The sequence below is a fragment of the Muntiacus reevesi genome, chromosome 4, assembly GCF_963930625.1.
Source record: "Muntiacus reevesi chromosome 4, mMunRee1.1, whole genome shotgun sequence".
Classification (NCBI taxonomy): domain Eukaryota; kingdom Metazoa; phylum Chordata; class Mammalia; order Artiodactyla; family Cervidae; genus Muntiacus; species Muntiacus reevesi.
This window is the reverse complement of record NC_089252.1, coordinates 33,959,026-33,982,002: the sequence shown is the minus strand read 5'-3', so window position 1 is coordinate 33,982,002 and position 22,977 is coordinate 33,959,026. Positions and strand designations below refer to the sequence as shown.

General features: G+C 47.9%; 1 protein-coding gene across 2 annotated transcripts; it reads left to right on the top strand.

The window, feature by feature from the left end:
* The first annotated feature begins 1,110 nt into the window (after positions 1-1,110).
* On the top strand, positions 1,111-22,852 carry ENOSF1 (enolase superfamily member 1). 2 transcript variants are annotated; one of them, XM_065932498.1, is made up of 16 exons: positions 1,111-1,297; positions 4,167-4,275; positions 8,157-8,272; positions 10,723-10,809; positions 11,155-11,181; positions 12,555-12,627; positions 12,735-12,773; positions 13,182-13,264; positions 14,014-14,048; positions 16,643-16,730; positions 18,213-18,347; positions 19,046-19,087; positions 19,879-20,008; positions 20,254-20,353; positions 21,225-21,306; positions 21,933-22,852. In XM_065932498.1, the coding sequence occupies exons 1-16, from the start codon at positions 1,214-1,216 to the stop codon at positions 22,032-22,034; spliced, it is 1,332 nt and encodes a 443-aa protein (XP_065788570.1). In that variant the 5' UTR covers positions 1,111-1,213; the 3' UTR covers positions 22,035-22,852. The 2 variants fall into 2 exon arrangements, with proteins under 2 accessions (XP_065788570.1, XP_065788571.1); XM_065932499.1 differs by lacking the exon at positions 1,111-1,297 and having other exon boundaries at positions 12,590-12,627.
* The last annotated feature ends 125 nt before the right edge of the window (positions 22,853-22,977 follow it).

Below are 22,977 nucleotides of genomic sequence, written 5' to 3'. Positions count from 1 at the left end.
TCAACTTGCGCTGCCCGGCTGTCCCTTTAGCTGCAGTCACTGCTTCTTACCTCACCCCTCTTTGCTTCCTGGTGCCCACCCAGCCTCTGTAGCATTTGAGCTAACTATCTCAGTCTTTAGCCTGAGGAATTCATCTGGCAGGGTTCTATGTGTATGCATCCTTGAGCAGCAGACATGACCTGGAGATCCCTGAAAACATCCCTGCCATACCCACAGGAACATTTATTAATGGAAAAATATATCTGTATAGCACTGCTTCCCAAATAGTCATCAAAACAGTCCCTAGAAGTAGGAACCAAAAGGTGGCATGCTGTAGGCAAGACAAGGGGTTAAGTGGACCATCCTAAAATGGTATAGAAACTTAAATTGTGTGCACACTGTGGTGTGTATGTTGGGTGGGGGGTGGGGGCCGTCCGTAGCCGTCACCTTGTTGTCAGAGGGACCCTATAGCTCTGAACTCCAGAGTTCCTGCCACCCAGAGGACAAAGCCTTGGGTTTGCAGCTAGTCTTCGTCACTCATCTAGCTGTGTGACCTCGGGCAAGTCTCTTAAATTACTTAGTCTCTCTGAATCCCATTTCTTTAGTAAAATGGACAATACCTGCCTGCCTATCTGCAGGGCTGGGTAGATAAGCGGTCCTAGATTTAAAGCTTTCTGAATCAGCAAGGATGTAATAAATGGTGACCCGCCTCTTAGTTTATCAGATGGCAAACAGGCTGAGGTCATTTCAAGGTTTTCTGGCCCAAGGCTATCCTGGCTGCCCCAGCCTTGACGGACTGAAGTACGTCAGATTCAGAGCTGGTCCGAATCTGCTGCGAGCGGATCATGCTCTGAACCGACCGGGTTTCTTCCTCTCTGGGCGCTGCTCCGGGTTAGGTCACATGACAATTTCTAGTCTGGGCGGAGCAGGGTCCTGGGGGGAGGAGGGACAGGAGAGGGGAGGGGGCGCGGGGTAGGTGGAGACCCCGAGCCAGTCCGGCTTGGGGAACAGCACCCCCGTTGCGGGGCAGAAACTTGGCGCCGAAAACCTGTGAGTCAGGGGACCCTTAGCCGGGCCGGCCCCTCCAGTCCCACCAAGTTTGAGTTTCCCTGAGTTCTCGAGCGCGGCCACACCCCTGGCCGCGCGGCCAATCCGCGCCGGCTCCGCGCCCCTCCCTCTCCGCGCGGCTCGCGTCCGGTCCAGCAAAGGTGGTGGCGCCCCGGCGCGCGTGGGCATGGTGCACGGCAGGGTCTCCCGGCTCTCGGTCCACGACGTGCGCTTCCCCACGTCACTCGGGGGCCACGGCTCGGACGCCATGGTAAGCGCTGTTCGTCCCGGTGCCCTCCCGCCCCGCCGACGCTAGGGCCCCTTAGGCACGGGGCTCCCGGAGGGGCCCCCTTGGAAGGTTCCTTCTTTGGAACCATTGCTTTTATAAGTGGAGAGGCCAGAAAGTGGAGTGAAGGTATCTAGGAACTCCCCATCCTCCTAGGTTTTTTTCTTTTTCTTATTGTTCCTTTCTTTGCTGGCATTTAGTATTTCCTGTTTTTGTATTTATGATTCACATTCTGTTGGAAATGCGAATCGTATTTGCAAAACGATGTTGGGGCGTCCCCAGTGAAGCCCTAAAACACAGCGCGAGCTCCTCCACTGTGATGGAACGCAGGAAGCCCCGCGCAGGGTGTTTCAGGTGGTGATCCCTGCCTCCCCCCACAACTTGCTTTGTGACCAGGAGAAGGCCCTAACTCTCCGGACCTCTTGGTCCCATCTGTGAAAGGAAGAAGTCAGTCTGGCCGGAAAACCAGATGAACAAACTCAAAGCAGTTGGGTCATGTGAAACGGGCTCTCATGTTGTTGTTTGTTGTTCAGTTGCTCAGCCGTGTCCGACTCTTTGTGACCCTATGGACTGCAGCATACCAGACTTCCCTGTCCTTCAAGGTCTCCTAGTTTGCTCAAAGTCATGTCCATTGAGTCCGTGATGCCATGAAGTTCCCAGAAAATATTAGTATAGAGGATGTCACCATGAGGAGTTAGGTAGATGTCAGCCTTTGGAGATGCAGTCAAGTGAGCCCTGAAAGGTGTTTTTGTTCCCTGAGAGTGTTAGCGGGGTGCTGCACACCCACATCTCCTGCAGTGGCCCCCAAATATGAGTCCTGCCCAGTCCTCCAGTCCTGCCCCCCACCCCGTGCCCACGCACCATTGGCCACACTGGAAAAACAAAGCTTCCCTGTATGTAATGAATGTGGGAAGCATCCATGTTAGGGTAGTGGTTACCTGTTACTGGTGGGGAGTTGAAGTGAATTGATACCCGAGGACTTCGATTCACACTGTAATGTTTGCCTCTTGAATGTGGAGGGCACACTGTGTGTGTGCATTACATTCCGTGTTCTTTGTGTTCACCTGAAACGGCCTCTTGTTAAAAAGTGCTCAAGTGATTTAAAAGAATGTCCTTTATTCTGAGGTTAGGTTATTCCTGATTTTCAAAACCCTTGTGTCCTTTCTCATATGATGTTATGAAGTGAAAGTCACTCAGTCGTGTCTGATTCTGCGACCCCGTGGGCTATGCTACTATCCATGGAGTTCTCCAGGCCAGAATACTGGAGTGGGTAGCCTTTCCCCTTCCCTCCTCCAGGGCATCTTCCCAACCCAGGAATCGAACCCAGGTCTCCTGCATTGCAGGCAGATTCTTTACCAGCCGAGCCACCAGGGAAGTCCAAGAATACTGGAGTGGGTAGCCTATCCCTTCTCCAGTGGATCTTCCTGACCCAGGAATTGAACCAGGGTCTCCTGCATTACAGGTGGATTCCCTTCCAGTTGAGCTACCAGGGAAGCCCATATGATGTTATGGTAAATGACAAAAACCACCCATTGGGCCATCCTTTGTGAATCTCCAAACATCCGTTTGAAGTTATGCTGACTTGTAAAATTAAAATACCTGATTTAGGGCAACCGCCTCTGCCCCTCTGTGGGATAGCAGCTGTAGGGAAACCACACAATCTCTCCAGGCCTAGTTTTTCTCACCTGTAAAATGAGTATAGCAGGATCTGCTTCACCCATGTAAATGAGATGTGTGTAGACAATCTGACATAGAGAAGGCTGTCAGTAGGTGTGGCTGTAATTACTGCTTGCTGATGAACTGAAACCTTGACTTTCCTCTTTGAATTTGTAAAGTAATACTTTACAGGTTGCTGGCTTACTGTAGAATAAGAAATGGAATTTGTCTCTGGCCTGAGTGGTTTAGGACTTCTGGGTCAGGAGATTATATCTGACACCTGCATTGCACACTCATAAATACTTATGTATATTAGCTCCTAGAGATGTGGTGTGTGTGTGTGCTCATTCCCAAGTGCCTCCATTTTTATTTTGTTTATTTTGGGGGCCGCCCCGTGGCATAGGGATCTTGGTTCCCTGACCAGGGATCAAACTCATGTGCCCTGCAGCAGACGCGCCGAGTCCTAACCACTGGACCACCAGGGAAGTCCCCTCCAAGAGCCCTCTTACTAGAAAGTCTGCGTGGCCGTTCTCAGCAGGACTGCCATGACTTTCAGGATTGCCGCCACCCAGCCCTCACCACAAGCTGGATTCAGCAGTTCAGCTCCCTCAGCACTTGCCAGCACAGCAAGCCTTCCTGGTCACAAGTAGGAGCCCTGAAACTGTTCCCCATACTTGTTCTAACAAAGGGTTCCAGTGATTTTGTGTGTGTGTGTGTGTGTATGTTAGTCACTCACTTGTGTCCAACTCTTTGCGACCCCAGGGACTTAGCCCACCAGGCTCCTCTGTCCTTGGAATTGTTTCTTCCCAGTCTTTTAAGAAATGTGGACCACTCAGGCCTTCGATGTTCCAGGTGCTCACCAAGGTTTCAGAGAACCCAGCTCCAGCCGAGCCTACCACCTCCCAGCGATACCTTTTTTTCTTTTCCATTGTAGTTTATTACACAATACTAAATATAATTCCCTCTGCTATACAGAGATTTCATTCCTGGGTCTTCCCTCTTATCCCAAGTCCCTCTGCCATCCTCCAGGAAGACATTCCTTTTGTCCATTCAGAGCTCCTGCATTTGCTTTGGGGAACATGAACAGTTTCCTCCGATGGGAGCTCTTACTGCATCTTCTGCTCTTATGTGACATCATTCCGGGGTTTATTTGGGGATTTCTCACATTTGCGGGTTTTGGGGGGCATTTCCCCTGCAGCACACAGACCCTGACTACTCAGCAGCCTATGTTGTCTTGGAGACGGATGCGGAAGATGGACTCAAGGGCTATGGAATCACCTTCACTCTGGGAAGAGGCACTGAAGTTGGTGAGTTGGGCATCTCTTGAGGCCCTAGGATGCATACATTCCACTAACATTCCAGCTCTGAACTGGAGCTGAACATTCCAGTTCTCATTTCCCTCCATGTTTTGCTTGTCGTGAATAAAAACAATGTCTGATGGTTTGCTTATTTCACTGGGAGAAATTTTTTAAATAGTAGAATTTGACTTCTTTCCTTGCGGTTATCCATAGAACTGCAGGCACATCCTTGAAGTTCAGCCCATTTCTCTTTCTGCCGAGCTAGGAGAACCTGAACTGGGTGAGCAGCCAAGGGGGTTGAGAGGGGAGACGTGTTCATAGAACAAACCTTATTGTTGTGCACAGAGAGAGTCTACTTGCTTTTGTGAATCCTCCATGCGGAGTCGGTTTCAAGTTCACTGCCCTTCTTTGCAGTAAAGGCCGTAGGTCCCACCCGGTTTCAGAGCTCTTATTCGGGAAGAGCGGACAGTGAAGGCTGCTTGTTAAGTCACGTGTTGGTCTTTCTTTTCTCAGAGCTGGAAAAGGGCTCAGCCAAGGTCTTGAGCCTTCTCATTTTTGGAGACAAGAAAACAGGCCCAGACAGCTGCTCAGCTAGTCCTGCAGAACATTTAAGTACAGATTATCTGCTCTTTTAAAAAAAACAACATAATTTGGTTTATGCATGCACAAAGAACAAAATTCAATACCTACCAAAAGAAAGCCTCTCTGCCAGATCAATTTCACTGAGTCATTAGGGCTGAAACAAGGAAATAGATTCTCTGACTTTGGTGGTGATTTGACCCCCCCTCTCATGGATATTTGCACTGTCAGCCCTCTCCTAGTTGTAGAACAGTCTTGACCCATTGAATGATTTTAGTATCACCAAGCAGATCAAAGAGGGATGTGTGTGTGTGTGTGTGTGTGTAGGACAAGGGAACCTTTCTTGAACATTCTATGGATGCCATTAGGTTGTCCACACCCCCTCCCAGGGTTGCCGTCCAGTCATCCATCAACCAGGCCTTCCATGGATGCCTCCTGTGTGCCCCTGTGTGTTACATGCTCTGCCAGGCATCGCAGAAATGACTTTGCAAGGAGAGAAAGGGGAGAGTCCCATGTACAAGGAACATGAATGCATGAACTTCTCAGGGAGACAGGCGTACAAGAAACGATAGTGCAGTATGAGAAGGACCATTTGTTTTAAAGTGAGTATGAGCTACACGGAAACTCTCCAGGAGGGTCAGGACAGCTTCAGAGCAGCGGTGAAGCTTTGTGATGAGCCTTGAAGGGTAAGCAGGAATTGGCCAGGCAGATGGAAGCACCTGGGCACTGATTCCCAGACTCCCACCCCCTAAGTCAACCATTTACTGTTGTTTCAGCAGGCAGTGACCACTGACCCCCACAGGCTGGAGAGCTGTGTTTCAGCTTCTCCTGCGATTTTAATTCTCTGGTAGGTTGAGCCCTTTATGAAGCTCTAACCATACAGGGCGGCCCCCAAGGTTTGTGCCAAACTCAGCAAGCTTACAAGGTGCGTTCTGGAACAAGCCTTCGGAACCACCTTTAACAGCCAGGACTTGGAACTGTGCTCACTCGGGCCTGCCGGGAAGGGCCTGTGTTTCCTGGTACAGGTGTGCTGCTGAGCTCACGGGGTGGGGGCCTCCCGTCCTCCTCCCCACCCCCACTGTCCCTATGGACAGCTCGGGCAGGAGAAATCCATTCTCATCTCTGTGCCTGGAACAAATGGCTGTTTTGTGGTGATGGAGTTGGCTTCCGCCTGTTTCAGGCCACAGCATGACAGAACCACTTTAACTGTAAGCTTGCTGTGTTTTTCAGGTGACTCACTGCCATTTCGCTGAACCATTACATGGTGTTCAAATTAAAGTTGAAAAAAATTCCATTAGCTCATCATGGTTCTTCTGCAGCCTTTATCAGCTTACTTAATTAATCATTCTTTTGTAATCTAAGAAAACAGTGATTTCATTCCAGTGAAGAGGGCCTGTATGTGTGAGAGCGGGGGAGGTTATGCTGGATTTTTTTAAGTACAGATGAGACCAATATAGTTTTTGTATAGGAAAAGAAAAAGAGATGGAAAAAGAGGAATTTTTAAAGAGACTAGATAGCCATAAGGGTTCCTGGCTGCTCAGACCCGTGTTCTCTGTAGCCTTTCTGACTTGTGCCTCCTGGGCAGGAGGATCCCAGGAAGTTTTAGGCAGATGTAGTCACAGGAGAGAGCCCTGGCTTCAGTCAACAGTAAGCTGCCTTCAAGGCCCAAGTTTCTCCAGGCAGATTTCCCACTCATCTTTTCAGACACTGGAATCAGACTGACTGTGACCCCATGGACTATAGCTCGCCAAGCCCCTCTGTCCGTGGGGTTTTCCAGGCAAGAATACTGGATTAGGTTGCCATTTCCTCCTCCAGGGGATCTTCTGGACCCAGGGATTGAACCTGCGTCTTCTGCATTGCAGGTGGTTTCTTTACCATCTGAGCCACCAGGGAAGCCTGGAGTCTGATCACCACAACCCAGATATCTATGGAAGTCACCAAATTTTAGTAAACTTTCAGTGGACTCAGTCTGAGGGAGGAGAACCCACATCCTCTCGATGAACGTATTAGTGTTGTTTGTGCTTCTGTTGGAGCCAAAAAAGATGGGCTCATCCTCAAGGTTCGTTAAATGCATTTGCTCTGTGACACAAACGAGTCTGTTGTGTAACCCTCTCCTTAGTGAGACAGAGGTTTGATGTAGGTATTGATACAGGTCTCTCTGAGCTGCCGGCTTACTCTTCACGTCTCTAATCCAAGAGCAGCAACCACCAAGGGGTGAGAGGGGGCTCTGTCTTCTCAGAGCTTGAGGGGGTAAACATCTGAACTGGAATCATTCCGCATCCCAGTAACAAGAGCCCTAGAGAGCACGAGGTGTGGGGGTCAGCCCTAAGTACTCAGTATGAGCATCATCTGAGGCTGTGTCACGCAGAAGCCAAGCGTACCCTATGAACATGTTAAATGTCTTTAACATGTCTTTAACATGAACATGTTCAAATGTCTTTCTCCTAAGGTCTGTCTAAAGTAAAACTGTGTCTCTGTGACCACCCTATGAAGTGATGTGAGAATTTTAATATTGAAGCAACAGCTATGCCCACAACAAGTCAATCAACATTTTTTTATAATAAATTCATTGCTTTGAGGCTAAGTTGATTATTCTGGCCATTTAAACATAGACTGAGAGTGTCTTATAAACTGAGCAAATGGTAGAAGGGTCTTTGCAGACAGTTTTTTTTTTTTTAACTGATTCTTCATCTGAAATAACACTACAAATTCTTATTTAAGTAGAATACCAAAAATAAGTAATTGATGGTAATATTGACCCAAATGAAGGTTAACCTTCAAGTTAATTTAATGTTTATGAAGATTTTTCATGTACTTTAACATTTTACATGTAAATATTAAGCTAATTGCAAATTCATTTCATCTTTAATATAGTTATATTGTGAATTCAAGATATCTTCTATACTTGACAATGATGAAAAGATTTCTAAAAATTTTATAAGTCAGTCTTCTTATTCCTTGGGAACAATGAAATAGCAAGATTTTGTTTTGCAGCTGATATATGGACTCTTTACAAAGTGAATAAGGAGAGTGATTTGGGAACATGCTTTAAACTTTCAGGCCTATGGTTCTTTTCATGTGGCAACCAATCAAAATGGATTTGCTCTATTCAGAAATTAAGCTCTGAATATAGGTGAACAACTATCCTGTTTATTAGTTATAACAACCACAGATGACATATTTGAGGCAATTTTTAAAGGTATGTACCTCTTATATTTAAAATTATCTTCATAAAATGTCCACTTTAGTTTGCGGTACTTGGGGGTCTTATTCACACCAGCACTAAACAAGAATTGTATCCCCTTTCACAGTTGTCTGTGCCGTGAATGCTTTGGCCCCCCACGTGCTGAACAAGGCCCTTGGTGACATTGTTGGGGATTTCAGAGGCTTCTACAGGCAGCTCACGAGTGATGGGCAGCTCAGATGGGTAAGGTGTCTTGTAAAACTATTCTGTAAATAACATTCCTGAAGTCTCATGTCCTTTGATTGCAACAACTGTGAAAATAGAGACAGGTTTAAGATATTAAGGTAAACATCTTATTCAGATGAATTAGGGCTTGAACCAGGTGGACAGTCAGTATTTTAAGGTAATCTAGTCCTTTCTGTGAGACTTGACTCTGGACATAACTTGGATCCCAAAAGCTACTGCTGCCCTTCCAGACCTCATCTCTGCTCCCTGAATAGAAAGAAGTTGGTCTAGACTCCCTAGAACATAAAGTGCCAAATGGGAACCTTTTAAAGGGAGAAATAGTATGAGAAGAATTGAAGTTGTGGGAGGAGGTTATTAAGGACAGAAATGTAAGAGAAGAGCAAAAGTTAAGAAGAGAGAGACTAGAGCACCTTTATGTGTGTAGGACTGTATTTAAACCTTAAGTTCAAAGCATGAAAAAAGTGAGATTCTAGAGATAGGATTTTTATCATGGTTAGATCAGGGCTTTCCTGCTGGCTCAGTGGTAAAGAATCTGCCTGCAATGCAAGAGACCTGGGTTCAATCCCAGGTCAGGAAGATCCCTTGGAGAAAGGAATGACAACCCACTCCTGTATTCTTGCCTGGAGAATCCCATGGACAGAGGAGCCTCGCGGGCTACAGTCCATGGGGTCGCAGAGAGTCAGACACGACTGAGTGACTAACACTTTCACTTTTTCAAGGTCAGTCCAGTAGCTGACACCTTGCCTGTGTCTCCTGACATCAGGTCTGTCTTTTTCTAACTGTTCAGTCTCCTGAGCTCAGAGAAAGGCACGTTGTCCACATTGCCTCGGATTTCATTCTTAACTTCTGCAAACCGAGTGAAACTTCCTTTAAAAGTATCCCCTGGAAGGAGTTCCCATTGGTCGGATCTGAGGCGATTCAGTAAAAGTGGTGGTTAACTATGTCATAAATATTTAACTGTTGGCATTTTACTTGTTTTCCTTATTTCTGAATTTTGGTACTTGGAATAAAGACTCTTACTATATCCTTTGTTTTAAGAAAAAAACAATGTGGTAGTCATGGCTGATAAATCATTGAATGACCTGAGTCTCTAATTCCATTCAGATAGCAAACAACCAACAAAGGAAAGCTTGTCATTACCACAGAGTACAAACTAATCTAACAGAAATGGTAACGTTAGAAAACCACCATATTGCAAGCATCATGGCTGTAATTGATTGGCAGGAACGATCAGTGGATGCTAAAACTTAGGGGCAACGTTAATCTCCTTACTTCGAAAAGGAAATGGTAACCACACAGTGGAGAAGACTAAAGGATACTTACTTACCCTAGCACTAAAAGATAGTATGTGCGTGCTCAGTCCTATCTGACTCTTTGAAACCCCGTGGACTGTAGCCTGCCAGGCTCCCCTGTCCATAGGATTCTTCCAGTCAAGGTTACTGGAGTGGGTTGCCATTTCCTCCTCCAGGGGATCTTCCTGACCCAGGGATGGAACCCCCATCTCCTGCATTGATGGGCGGATTCTTTATCATCTGAATCATCAGAGAAGCCCTAAACAATAACAGCCCTGATAACAGCAACAAGAATGCAGTGGCAGCATCACAGTCTAATCACAATGGGGCTGCAGACAACCGAGCTGGAGGAACACTGTCCTTGAAAATACTGATAATTATTTTTTTAGAATAGAAAATTTGCTCCAGATAAAAAGAGACTAAAGTGACATGTCAGCTAAATGCCATTTGTGAATAACAGAAAATACATTATTGAGACAGTTGGTGCAATTTGATTATGAACTGTCTTCATAGATAATAGTGTTCTATCAATATTGTATTTCCTGAATTTGATCATTGCACTATGGCTGTGTGAGAGAATGTCCTTGTTTTTAGGAACTATACTCTGAAGTATTTAGGATTAAGGGGGCATGGGATCTACAACTTACTCTCAAGTGACTCAGTAAAATAAATTTCCCTTATGTATTATATTTATCTATCTGTGTATATATATGTGTGTGTTTGTGTATGTATATATATGTTAAATACAAAGAGAGAGGAAATATACAGGAGTTCTTTGTACTATTCTTGCAGATCTTCTATAGGTTAGAAACTACTGGAGAAGAGCTTAAACTCCAAGTGAGTTTCCGTTCAGTTCAGTTCCGTGGCTCAGTCGTGTCTAACTCTTTGCAGCACGCCAGGCCTCCCTGTCCATCACCAACTACCAGAGTTTACCCAAACTCAGGTCCATTGAATCGGTGATGCCATCCATCTCATCCTCTGTCGCCCCCTTCTCCCGCCTTCAATCTTTCCCAGCATAAGGGCAGAGCTTCCATTGCTGCCTTTTAATTCTTGAAGCGTGTCCCTGGCTAGGAGACCTAAATATCCTTTTCTTTTCTTTTCTTTTCTTTTCTTTTCTTTCCTAAGACATGCTGATGTGTTTTGCTTCCTCACCAGATCGGTCCTGAGAAGGGTGTGGTGCATCTGGCCACAGCGGCCGTGCTCAACGCCGTGTGGGACCTATGGGCCAAGCAGGAGGGGAAGGTAATCCTCCAGCAGCATCTCTGACCCCATGGAACATACAGCACACGGCAGAGGAACACAGCTCCCTCTGCGGGCAAAGGCATGTACGACAGGCTCCCAGGGGACATAAGAACTGTTCGATTGTTTGTCTGCCCAGAGGGATATTGGCAGCAATTGGGACATCATCGGAGTAAGTTAGAAAGGGCTGAGAAAAGTGGGCAACAGAGGTGAGGGCCAGCTGGAGCCAGTGGGCTGGGGCGCAGGCAGGCATTAATCTGATAGCAGGAATTTGCCACTAGCACATTTATTGTCAGAAAACACATGGGTGCCTCACACATGTTTTACAAATCTTTTCTTTTCTCCAAGCCTCTGTGGAAGTTACTTGTTGACATGGTAAGTAAATTCTTTAATACTCTGTTTTCCGTAAATGAAATGAATTTCGTGGACTCCATGCCTTTTGATTATCAGTGGGTCCATTCAGCATCGTCTCTGGATCAGTCACTGTCCTGCTGATCAGGCAGCACGCAGTCAGGTCCGGTATTCCTCCTCTGGTGTTTGAGGTGGCAGAGAGCTGTGCCTACGCAGGCAGGGGGTCTGAAGGGTCCCACGTCCCCCACTCCGGTGCTTCATTCCACATGTTATACAAAGCCTCAAGCTTCCATTTCCTGACTGTGAAAAGGGAATAAGCCTAACTTCTCTAGAAACTCCACAGAATTGGCTCAAAGACTAGTTGAGAAAAGTGCTTCAAACTCTGAAGACCAAGGTGTTATTACTAAGATATTATCTGGTCACTTTGACATCAAATGCAAATGGCAGACCAGACCCTTGAGGAAGGAGCCCAGGGTGAATTCTAAGGATAAGCCTCTGCCGTTTCCTTTCTCCCTGACATGTCAATACCAGGGACAAGCATCTCACTGCCGAGGAGGAAGAAACTGGGCAGGTTAAAGGGAGTGAACATCAGACCCAGGCAGACCTGGCTTTCAGTCCGGGCTCCACCACTTGCTGGCTGTGTGACCTTCGGCATGCCGCTTAACCTCTCTGAGCTTCAGCCACCTCGGGGCAATGTCTTGGATGGTCACTGAAAATCTGATGGTTAACAAGGGCCCTTATTATTAGGCCTCATAATTAAGGAGAAACAAAGAACCGTGGCCTTGAAGATTGTTGGAGAAAAGTGGAAATGCTGTCGCATCATTTCTAACATGGTTGCAGCTGGCATGGGGGCGTCATCTGAAGGAAAGGGCATGGACCTCTTGGGCCACCTGCAGGCTCTAGGCTGACCTCTCCAGGGAGGTGCCAGAGGTGGCTTCCAGAATTAAATGATCTGACGACCATTAGGAGGTAACTGAGATTGCCCCGCTGTGGAGTTTTCATTCTTATGGATCCTGATCCCTGTTTCAAAGCCAGTGGCTCAGGGGAAGAGCATTTGACTGCAAAGCCAGTGGTCTTAAATGAAGCAGAATCTCCATGTTCAAAGGGCTTTGATGACAGTGAAGGGTCACAGTGGCGTAGGTACTGTTGGTCATGGTACAACCTGCTTTCCAACAGACTGACTTAGATTGGTGGGGTGAGGTCTCAGCCAGAGGCCTGGCTGAGAGTGGGGGCCTCTCCAGGGAGGTCAGAGCCCTGAGGGCAGGGTGGGAGGAGGAGGGAGCCCAAAGGTCCTTTCCTGGGCAGAATGAGCCCAGGCCCAGCGTAAGCAGATTCTTAGAACCGAGATCCACTTGTGGACTGACGTGGGCCTTTGCGTCCTGCCGTCTCGCCGCCAGGACCCCCGGACGCTGGTGTCCTGCATCGATTTCAGGTACATCACTGACGTCCTGACGGAGGAGGAGGCCTGCGGTGAGTCATCCCCACGCGCCGGGAGCTTCCTGGTCCGTTCTGACTGGCAGCCACCAGGCCTAGAGCCTCACTGTCTGAAAGACTATGATGCTTTTTATTTTTTCCAGAAATTCTGCGGCAAAGTCAAGTCGGGAAAAAAGAGCGAGGTGGGTTGTGAGGAAATCCCCTCGTTATTTTTGCTCTCGTTGTGCACCTCTGCAGGTCCCTACCCTTGGGGGCTCACATCACGTGCCCCGCTCCATCCCCCGCAGACAGATGGTTGGGTACGGACGCAGCAGCCTCCAGGGGTGACCTCTTAAGTCAGAGTTCACCTCGGCCACTGCCAGGAGCAGGGCTGGCTTTAGGGTCACACCACACGACAGGGGAAGGCTTGGCCAGCAGGGCCTCCTGGAGCGTAACCAGGCCCCAGTGTGACGTCCTCGGGACTGGGGGATGAGGATGAACAAGGCAGGCAGAATAGCTGGATTCTCCGCAGGCAGCACTTCAGCCCCAGATGATTCTAAAGCTGGAGGTCCCACGGGTGCAAACTGTTGAAGATGGTTTTGTTTCCGCAGAGGAGCAAATGCTGGCACATGGCTACCCCGCCTACACCACATCGTGCGCCTGGCTGGGCTACCCTGATGCCACGCTGAAGGAGGTGGGCCTCGGAACCGGCTTCTGTAGACAGCAGGAGATGTGACATTTTCCTCTTGGCATTCCTGAATCATTGTGGGTTCCAGGCCTCATCCTGGATACGTGGACACATTCCACGTAAAAGGAGAGGCGTCTCCCTTGTGGACTCGGGGTTCTGTAGCCTGGCGAGCCCACCTCGACTCTGGACAGGGAAGCTGGCCCCAGGCAGAGGCAACAGTGTAACCTTGTATAACATGACCCCTGAGCGTGCTCTGCCTTGGTTTCCTCACTGCAAGGTGGGAAATGATAGCTATCTCAGGGGTGATTTTGACGATTCCAATGAACGCTGCCCTGTGTGATGCTCAAGGACCAGAGGTGGCCCATGGCTGCATCTCTCCCCTTTCTCATCGCCCTGCACTCACCTGCAGCTGACAGAGAAGGGGGACTAGCTTCTGACTGTTACTCTTTCACCGGCTCGGTCTGTGGATGCTGCAGACTATCCCAGCTTTAAAAAGAGGGACAGAGACGCTCCATTCCCCCTCCAGGGATGTTGTGACAATGAATGAAGTGGTTCCCATAGAGATGAGGAAGGAAAGTCACCAAACAGCCTTGCTCTGTTGGCTAAGCTGTTTGTGCTCTGAATTTCAACAACACATGGTGGTTGTTCTGGTTCATGGTGCGGCCGTAGCATTTGTGAAGCCGAGTCAGAGATGGCTGAGATGCCGCTGGGACCAGGGAGGGTATATGTTGATGGCTCTGCTCCTTTCCCCACAGCTGTGCAGCGAGGCACTGAAGGACGGCTGGACCAGGTAACTCATTTGGGTGATCGTGAACTTGACTCTGCAGTTGGCAAGTGAGGCCGGTTGTGGAGAGGAGCCAGGAGCCAAGGGCACCAAGGAGGTCAGGATTCATCAGAGCAGCCTGGCATGTTGGGACTCAGAAGTTTCATCTGAGGCCCTTTGTCCAAAGATAAGATATGAACCTAGTTAAAATCCTGGAATATCAGAGTCAAAAGAGTTCACTGATTTCCAGCTTTATCCAAAAATGAATCTAGTTAGAATCCTGGCACATCAGAGTGAAACAAGATCATTGATTTCAAGCATTGATCCAGAATAGAAAGCCACTCTTTACTGCAGTACCAAGCGTTGATTCAGCTTCTGTGTGAAAACCTCCAGACGCACTGAGCTTGGTAGGGCATTTGTGTGTAGTTGCAGGGCTCTGAGTGTTAGAAGAGCTTCGATGTAATGAACCCTGGACTCCCTCACACCTTCCAGCCACTGGTCCCAATGATTCTCCTTGGAATTCTCCCAAGAGCCAAGCTCCTTCTCTTCCCCAGGCCGCCACCTCTCCAGGCTATCCCTCTGCACTTCTCGTCTGTCCTGCTGTGTGGTTACAGACCCTTGGGCATCCTGGGGTTTCCTCTGGGTTAGCTGTGGTTGTCCGTGGCCGCTGCGGCTCACGGTGGACGGTGTGCCTGTGACACGTCACTTGGATTTCTGCATGAGTCTGGCCACCTGCCTCCTGCTGCTCCAAGAGTGGTCTGTGGAGCAGGAGCGCCCCCCCCAGCCCCGCTGCAGCGGTGGTAGATTAAGAAAATTATGTGTGTAGGTTGCTTGATGAATGATAAGGACTAAAAAAGTCTCCAGTTAACCTAAAATGCAGAATCTTGAGCCTTAACCCAGACCTGCTGCATCAGAATCTGTATTTTTTTGTGTGACTTAAAAAAATTTCAGTGGAGTGTAGTTAGCTTACAAAGTTGTTAGTTTCAGGCGTACAGCAAAGTGAATCAGTTACACATACACGTATGTCCACTTTGTTTGGGGTTCTTTTCCTATATGGACCATTACAGAATATTGAGTAGAGATTCCTGTGCTATGCAGGAGGCCCTGATTAGTTATGTTTTATAAATAGTACTGTGTATCTGTCCGTCCCTATCTCCCAGTTTATCCCTCCCCCACCCCTGATAACCATGTTTGTTTTCTACATCCATGACTCTACTTCTGTTGTATAAATAAGTTCATTTGTAACTTCTTTTAGATTCCACTTATAAGTGATCTATTTTTCATCTGACTTCACTCAGTATAACAATCTCTAGGTGCATCCATGTGGCTTCAAATGGTAATTTTTCATTCTTTTCAATGGCTGGGTAATACTCCATTGTATACACGTACTGTATACATTGTATACATGAGGACTTCCCGGGTGGCTCAGACGGTAAAGCGTCTGCCTACAATGTGGGAGACCCTGGTTCAATCCCTGGGTTGGGAAGATCTCCTGGAAAAGGAAATGGCAACCCACTCCACTATTCTTGCTGGAAAATCCCATGGACGGAGGAGCCTGGTGGGTTATATAGTCCATGGGGTCGCAAAGAGTCGGACATGACTAAGCGACTTCACAGCATACATGTACCAAAAATCTGCATTTTAACAAGATCCCTGGGTGATTTGCATGCCCACAGAACATTAAGAGGCACTGAATTCCTGTTGATTCCTCAGCTAAATAAAGGGCTGGGGAAGTGAGAACTTGATGGAGGCAGTGTGGGGCACTGGAAAGATGCTTGGGATGCGGTGGATTTGGAATCAACATTGAGCCTTTTCCCCATTCCCTGTGAGTACCTGCTGTGTGATCATGGGGAAATTGCTCAACCTCTCTGAACCTTGCTTTCTCTCTAAACTGGGAATAACAGATTTCATGGTTCTCCTCAAAGTTGCTGTTTCTGAAAAGGACCAGCACAGCTGGGGTTGGCAGCAGCTGCTCGTAAGTGCCAGCACCTTTCCTCCCTCTGAGTAGCTGGGAGAGGCTGACTCAATGACCGCTGGGGGTCAGAGAAAGCCCAGGAGAGATCTCTTGGGCCTTGAGCTCAGAAAGTCTGCTTGGGGCTTCCACTCAGGATGGAAAGGTCGTCTTCAGTGTTTGGTGCTGAGTGCAGAGGATGTAAAAGGGGCTTTTTGTTGGCACACAGGGTGGGCGTGGTGGGATGTAGGGGACCGTGGCCCATCCAGACTCCAGAGCATCAGACTGATGCCCATGTGCAGGACAGAGCCCGGTGAGCGAGGGGAGAGGAGGCCGGCTTACCCGCCACATCTGACCACACCTCTTTTGTTCTTAATTCCCTTCCATGGCACAGCAAAAACCCATCATGTTATTAAAGTTCTAGTGCTCTGTCCACTCCTGGACTTGAGGTCAGCAAGTCATTTAGAGTTATTGCCCTGATACTGAGTAAAGAGAGATGCTTGCAGGGTTATTTTTGAGTGGCTTGTCCGAACACTGATTGGGAAAGGGCACGAGTTTACTGGAAGACAGGACCTGTAAATTACTGAAACAGTCACTTCTGCAGAAAATCCAAATGTCTTCACTGAGTCAGTGAACAGTTCTAAATTATGAAACGAAATTTATGTTACAGGTTTAAGGTAAAAGTTGGTGCCGATCTCCAGGATGACATCCGTAGATGCCGACTCATCAGAAACATGATTGGACCTGAGAAGACACTGGTAAGTACCCTCCCTGGTCGCTGAGAAGCAAGCAGCCTCTTATGAGGCCTCTGCTAAGTCGCTTCTGTCATGTCCAGCTCTTTGCAACCCCGTGGACTGTAGCCCACCAGGCTCCTCTGTCCATGGGATTCTCCAGGTAAGAATACTGGAGTGGGTTGCCATTTCCTTCTCCAGGGGATCTTGCCGAACTAGGGATCGAACCCACATCTCTTACATCTCCTGCATTCGCAGGAGGATTCTTTACCACCAGTGCCACCTGGGAAGCCTCTGGCTGGGGCCAAAACACGAGCTGCTTCAGGCAAGGGTTAAAGAACATTGGGGATTTTAACACTGTATGTCAGAGGTACAGCTTTGAGGTCTTGGAGTAGGCAAATCTTAAAAGAAAGTCACAATAAGATAGTTTTAAATTGTTTTGGAAGCATGTTTCATATATTAAAATAGAAGTTTGAGTCCTTGACCTAGGATCAAAAGCCCCATTATTTGTATATGAATTAACACCACTTTTGTCTTCTGAGGTCATCCTCATCTAAATAATTTGACACAGATCGATTCTGGGTGTACCACTCAGCACGTTCTACCAGAGAAATCCGTCTCTGGGTCTGACTTGGCCAAGCGTGAGGCTGGCAGAGACAGAGAGGCCCTTTCTTACCTCTGCACACTCAGCACCTGGCTTCCAGAGGCCCAGACTTGAAATCATCATTTACTTGACTTATTGCAAGTTACTCCTTTGCATGTCAGTTTTCCTGTCGGTAGAATGGGTTAATATGAACTGCCTCATAAGAGTTATTATGACATTAAATGGGACAGGATCCGTAAAACGCCTGGTGCAATAGGTGCTTAATTAATGATAGAGTTTGGGTTATTTATTATCATGCTAACCAGAGTAGACAATAGCCAGTAACAGACCATTGAGAACAAACTCAGCGTTGACTGTGAATGATTCAGAATGTGATGAAACAGTTCCTACAATCTATGAACCTTGCAAGACAAATGTATTTTGGTGGTTTCTAAATGCAGGTTGGGCTTCCCAGGTGGCACAGTGGTAAAGAATCTGCCTGCCAATGCAGGAGACATGGGTTCAATCCTTGGCTCAGGAAGATCCCCTGGAGGAAATGGCAACCACTCCTGTATTCTTGCCTGGGAAATCCCATGGACAGAGGAGCCAGGTGGGCTACGTGGGGTCACAGGGTCAGACACGACTGAGCATACATGCACAAATGCAGATCAGGCTGGAGCTTCAGAGCCAGTCAGCACTCTGGGCCCAGCCCAGGGCACTTCTGGCCCTCACAGCAGCTCCCTGAGTGATGCCATCTCCGAGACAGCATGTCAGGCTCATCTCAGCGGCCCCCTTTGTTCGGTTGCGTGCTGGGCCCCACAGTCGTGATGCCGAGTGACCGCGAGTAACAGACAGCACTTCCTCCCTGGAAGTGCTGGGTCAGCAGTGGGCAGGCCTCCCCTCGAAGGGTCTCTTTCCCCTTTCAGATGATGGACGCCAACCAGCGCTGGGACGTGCCCGAGGCTGTGGAGTGGATGACAAAGCTGGCCGAGTTCAAGCCGCTGTGGATTGAGGAGCCCACCTCCCCTGACGACATTCTGGGACACGCCGCCATTTCCAAGGTAGAGAAACTGCTGCTGCCAGAGCGGTGGTCTCAGACCCTAGGATTCCTGGGCTTGTTTTCTCTCGCACTGCTATTTATCCTGGAGAGAGTAATCACTAAAAGTTGAAAGGCTACCAGTAACCCAGAGGTCACCAGACCTGATTCTTATACTTTGTAAACACAGAAATCTGACTGAAGTTCAGATCTTTTACTCACGCAGACTGAAACAAGCGGAGGTCTGCTAAGGCCAAGGCCAGGCGGACCCAGAGACGGCTGCCCCTGTTTCCCCTAGAGCCCTTGGACCAGGGCACTTCCTGGTTGAACCAGGACAGATCCACCTGGACTGGGGGCCCTCTTGGCTTCTCTCCCCTTCAGGTGTCAGAACGCAGTGCATGAGAATGTGAGAAACCACCTATGTCTCAGGGAGTCTCCCATTAGCCGGTTCACAGTACTGACTATGAAGCCAGATGCCGGGGGGTCACTTACAAGGAAGGAGTTGGGGGAGAGGAACCAGCTGTGGGCTGTGAACCTGTGATGCCACCAGACCCAGGTGGTCCAGGGCCCCCCTTTTGCGGCACCTAAAACTTCACACGGCTCCAAAGCAAGGCTCTTTCCTTCTTCAGCTCTAAATAGCTGAAGAGTCCAAAAATATTTTCAAACATTAGGAGTGTCAGTTCAAAAACAGGAAAATGACAATGGGTTGCCTTGCATTCACAGGCACTGGCCCCCTTGGGCATCGGCGTGGCCACAGGAGAACAGGTAGGAGACATCTCCTTGGGGTGGCACACACTGGCACCGCCTGTAGACACTGCACACGAGGCTACGCCACCTGTGTTCTGCAGTGGAGGTTTTCTTCATCTTAGAAATGGGCTTACTTTACAGCAAGACATGGGCAAGAGTTTGTAGATTCTTCGACAATTCCTGTGACTCTGGTCACTGATCTTTTTCAAAGCATCTCATTGGAATTTACAAGGCAGCAACTTAAAACTGCAGGGGGGTAGCAGGCACCGATTGATTTTAAGAAAGTCCACCTTGAAACTACTTAAACACACTGCGTTCCCATTCTGTGCTGGTAAACGAGCACAAGCACCTGCCAGAGTCGCAGCAGACTGCGCGTGAGCGGCGCTGTGTGGGGCGCGGGCTCTCGGCTCTCCTGGCCGAGGAGCAGCGCTCTTCTGCCCTGGCTGTTCTGTCGCCCGGGTCACCTGCTCATCGCGATGCTGCTTCTCCCACTTACCAGTGCCTGCGGCGGTCACGCCCTGATAGATGGTCTTTTATGTGACACACAGGAGGCAGACACACATAGTCTTATGGTCTTTTATGCGAGACACACACACATACTTACTTCTGCCAGCAGACTTGTAATGAAGTGAGCAGGAGGTCCCCTCCTGCCTGTCAGGGCTCGCCTCACGCCCAGTGAGGACGAAGAATGCAAACAGTCCAGGCTCCCAGGAGGCCACTGCTGAGTGACTTGGAGTGGGCGCGGCGCCAGCTTCATAGACCCTGAAGGCGAGGGCCGACTCTCCTGTTGGTTTTAATTCTCTTTCCAGTGCCACAACAGAGTGATATTTAAGCAACTCCTGCAGGCGAAAGCCCTGAAGTTTCTGCAGATCGACAGCTGCAGGCTGGGAAGTGTCAACGAGAACCTCTCAGTGTTGCTGATGGCCAAGAAGTTTGAAAGTAAGGGTGCCATGGGGCCATGGACCAGGCACCATCTCCCCACACATCACATACCCTGCTCTGGAGTTGCCATGCTGACATTTTTCTAACTCAAGCTTCATCAGGGAATCTTTGCTGATTTTCAGTCCTAAATATTAATGATATAATCACCTGCAGACACTAAGAAAAGCCACAGACTCCCCCTTCACACCTCCCCCTCTGCGCTCCTTGGCACTCAGCAGCAGCCTGTCTGCACCTCTGTCTAGTTCCTGTGTGCCCGCACGCGGGGGGCGTCGGCCTCTGTGAACTGGTGCAGCATCTGATCATGTTTGACTTCATCTCCGTCTCTGCAAGCCTCCAAGACAGGTCAGTGATGCGGCGCTACCGTCAGTACTGCCTTTCAGTCAGACAGGACCCTGGCCACTGGCACAGCCTAGGACTCAAAGGCAGTTCAGAGACCCACCACTAAATATGGTCTTCTTTCTTTTAGAGGGTGGTTTCCTGCTGGCTGTTTTCTAGGTACATAAGTTGGGGGGAGAAGTGGGGGGAGTTGCAACCAAATGCAAACCCGAAACCCAGTTCTTTTTCTGACTTTCTAAAGCCTCGCTTTTATCACATACTCTCTGCCTCTGTCCAGTCTCTTCCCAACTCTGAAGTCTGCATCATCTGGCTGCATCTTTTAGTTCCATCTCATTTCTCAACATGTCCCAGATGAGCTTTAAATTAGGACAGTCTCCTTCCAGTCACCTGCAGACATACGGTTTTACTATGCTTTTCTTTCTTCCCAGAATTAAATATTGTACTTCAGACAGATCACTAGGAGGTAGTGAGAGCATGAAGACATGCTTGGGAAGGGTGAACATCAAGTTCAGGGCTGAGAAATGGGACCTGGGAGGGTCTACAGAGACTTCTTCTATAAAGCAATGGTTGGTTCTTCAGCTGGGTTTTAATACACCTGAGAGATTTTAAACTCTAAAAACCACCACTCCTAGGGTTTTCTGCCTCCCCCATTTCAGTTCCGCAAAGCAGGACCAAGGAGCGGGGTGGGTTTCGACCAACCTTGAAAGGTCCTGCGGGTTTTGAGGGATGAGAAGAAGGCTGAAGGGTTTGCCTAGAAGCATAGGGTATCAGCCCCCACTCAGCTGAGTCCATCTCTCTGAGTGGAGCTCAGCCCTCTGCCCAGCAGCCCATCTAACTGAAGCCATTGTTTTACTCCAACCTGACTCCGTCCTCCCAGGATGTGTGAATACGTTGACCACCTGCATGAGCATTTCAAGTATCCTGTGCTGATCAGGGAGGCTTCCTACATGCCTCCCAAGGTAAGCCTGCGGTGCTCCAACCCCCCACCCCCACCAAGCTTCCTCAGGAGGTCTGCTAGCCCTGCCCTACTGTTCTGGAGAGCTAGACCCCAGGCACAAAGCTTGGTCTCCTCTGAGTCTGTTTTCATTATCTAGAAACATGGTTTTTTAGTTAGTCTTAAGTCCCCAGGCCCAAGGTCAGGGTTTGGGGTGAAATGGCCCCTGACAAGGCTTCTCTCCCGGCAGCCTTTCCCCACTAGCTGGACCTGAAAACAGGCACTCCTTGCCCCCCACCCCTTGCCACAAAACTAAAAACCAGGCACCATCTAGCAAGTTAGCAAAAGGTTTTGACTGCACCTGTTTTTTAAAATCTGCTCCATTGACCCTCCTGTTCAAGAGATCGGGGCTCATTTTCACCAGTAGAGGTGGAACTAACAAAGGAAGTGTGATTAGTTAACTAACCCTGAGAAGTAGCAGGGTACCTCTCCCCCATTTCAAACAACCAGCAAACTTACTTTTAAAAATGTTAATTCAGCCAGTTGCCTCTGGCGGAGACTTAAAAACATTTCTTAGAGCAGCAGAAATAAGTAAAATAAATGACTTTTGTTCTGGGAGGTTATTAACAACTCCATTTTTGACTTTGATAGGATGCTGGTTATTCAACAGAAATGAAGGAGGACTCGGTAAAGAGACACCGCTATCCAGATGGTGAAGTCTGGAAGAAGCTCCTAACTGCTCAAGGGAATTAAGCGCTCAGCTCTGACATGTTTTGCTTTAAGTGAAAAGGCTTAAGATTTCTTGGGTCTGGTTTTACAAAAATAGAAGGAAAAAAAAAATCATCCTACCAATCAAGACAAGTTTAGCTAAAAATCATACTAACCTCAGGGATCAGCTTAGTCATCATTATTACTTGATTCTTTTAGCAGAAAAAATCCTCCTGTGTAGTATTTAAACAAAAATAGCTCCAATTAATTCAAAGTACAGGAAGATGTTCTTAAATTTTCCATCACACGTGTTACCTAGACATTGAGTTGTACTTTGAAAACAAGCAGCATGCTGGAATACTTCCTTAACCTTTTTAAAAACACACTTGTCATAAATTAGTGTAACACAAACAGTGCCACAGTACTGTGCAGTATCTGCTCTGCAACAAAAGTTAAAAAAATCACTGATAGCCCTGAGGGGGTTTAGCATCTTTCTCTTGCTCATTAGAGCCTATTAGAGAATTCACACTGTGCTGAAGCTAATGAGGGTAAAATGGTATGAGGCTGTTTTTATAACCCTTAAAGCCTTTATTCTAGATAATCATTGTTTTTTAATGATAAAGCCAGAATTAGATGAAACACAAAAAAATAGGGTGAACTAGAGCTTAGTCAGCATTTCCAAAATATATCCTATCTAAGCCACATCCAAACCAGAACACACAGCACATGTGTGTTTATTTAGGAGGATTCAGTTAATCTACTTTAGGCAGGAACTACACAGATAAATGATAATACAGTTTTAAAAAACATAAATGCAGAACATTTATTGTAGCAAAATAAAACTTGAAACATTCATAACCACACTAAGCATTAACATGACTGATGGGTGTTACCCAGCTTGCTCAAATTTGGGGAAATAGTTCTATATAATTCTTGAAATGCACTGACCATTTTCCTAAAACAGTATGAAATTTGAATTTATATAAAT

Bases quoted from the DNA above. Each gene is read 5' to 3' on its own strand.
- ENOSF1 (XM_065932498.1), top strand. From the start codon at position 1,214: ATGGTGCACGGCAGGGTCTCCCGGCTCTCGGTCCACGACGTGCGCTTC. The intron at 8,273-10,722 runs GTAAGGTGTCTT...CTTCCTCACCAG, and splicing joins GTGATGGGCAGCTCAGATGG to ATCGGTCCTGAGAAGGGTGT. The intron at 10,810-11,154 runs GTAATCCTCCAG...CTTTTCTCCAAG, and splicing joins GGGCCAAGCAGGAGGGGAAG to CCTCTGTGGAAGTTACTTGT.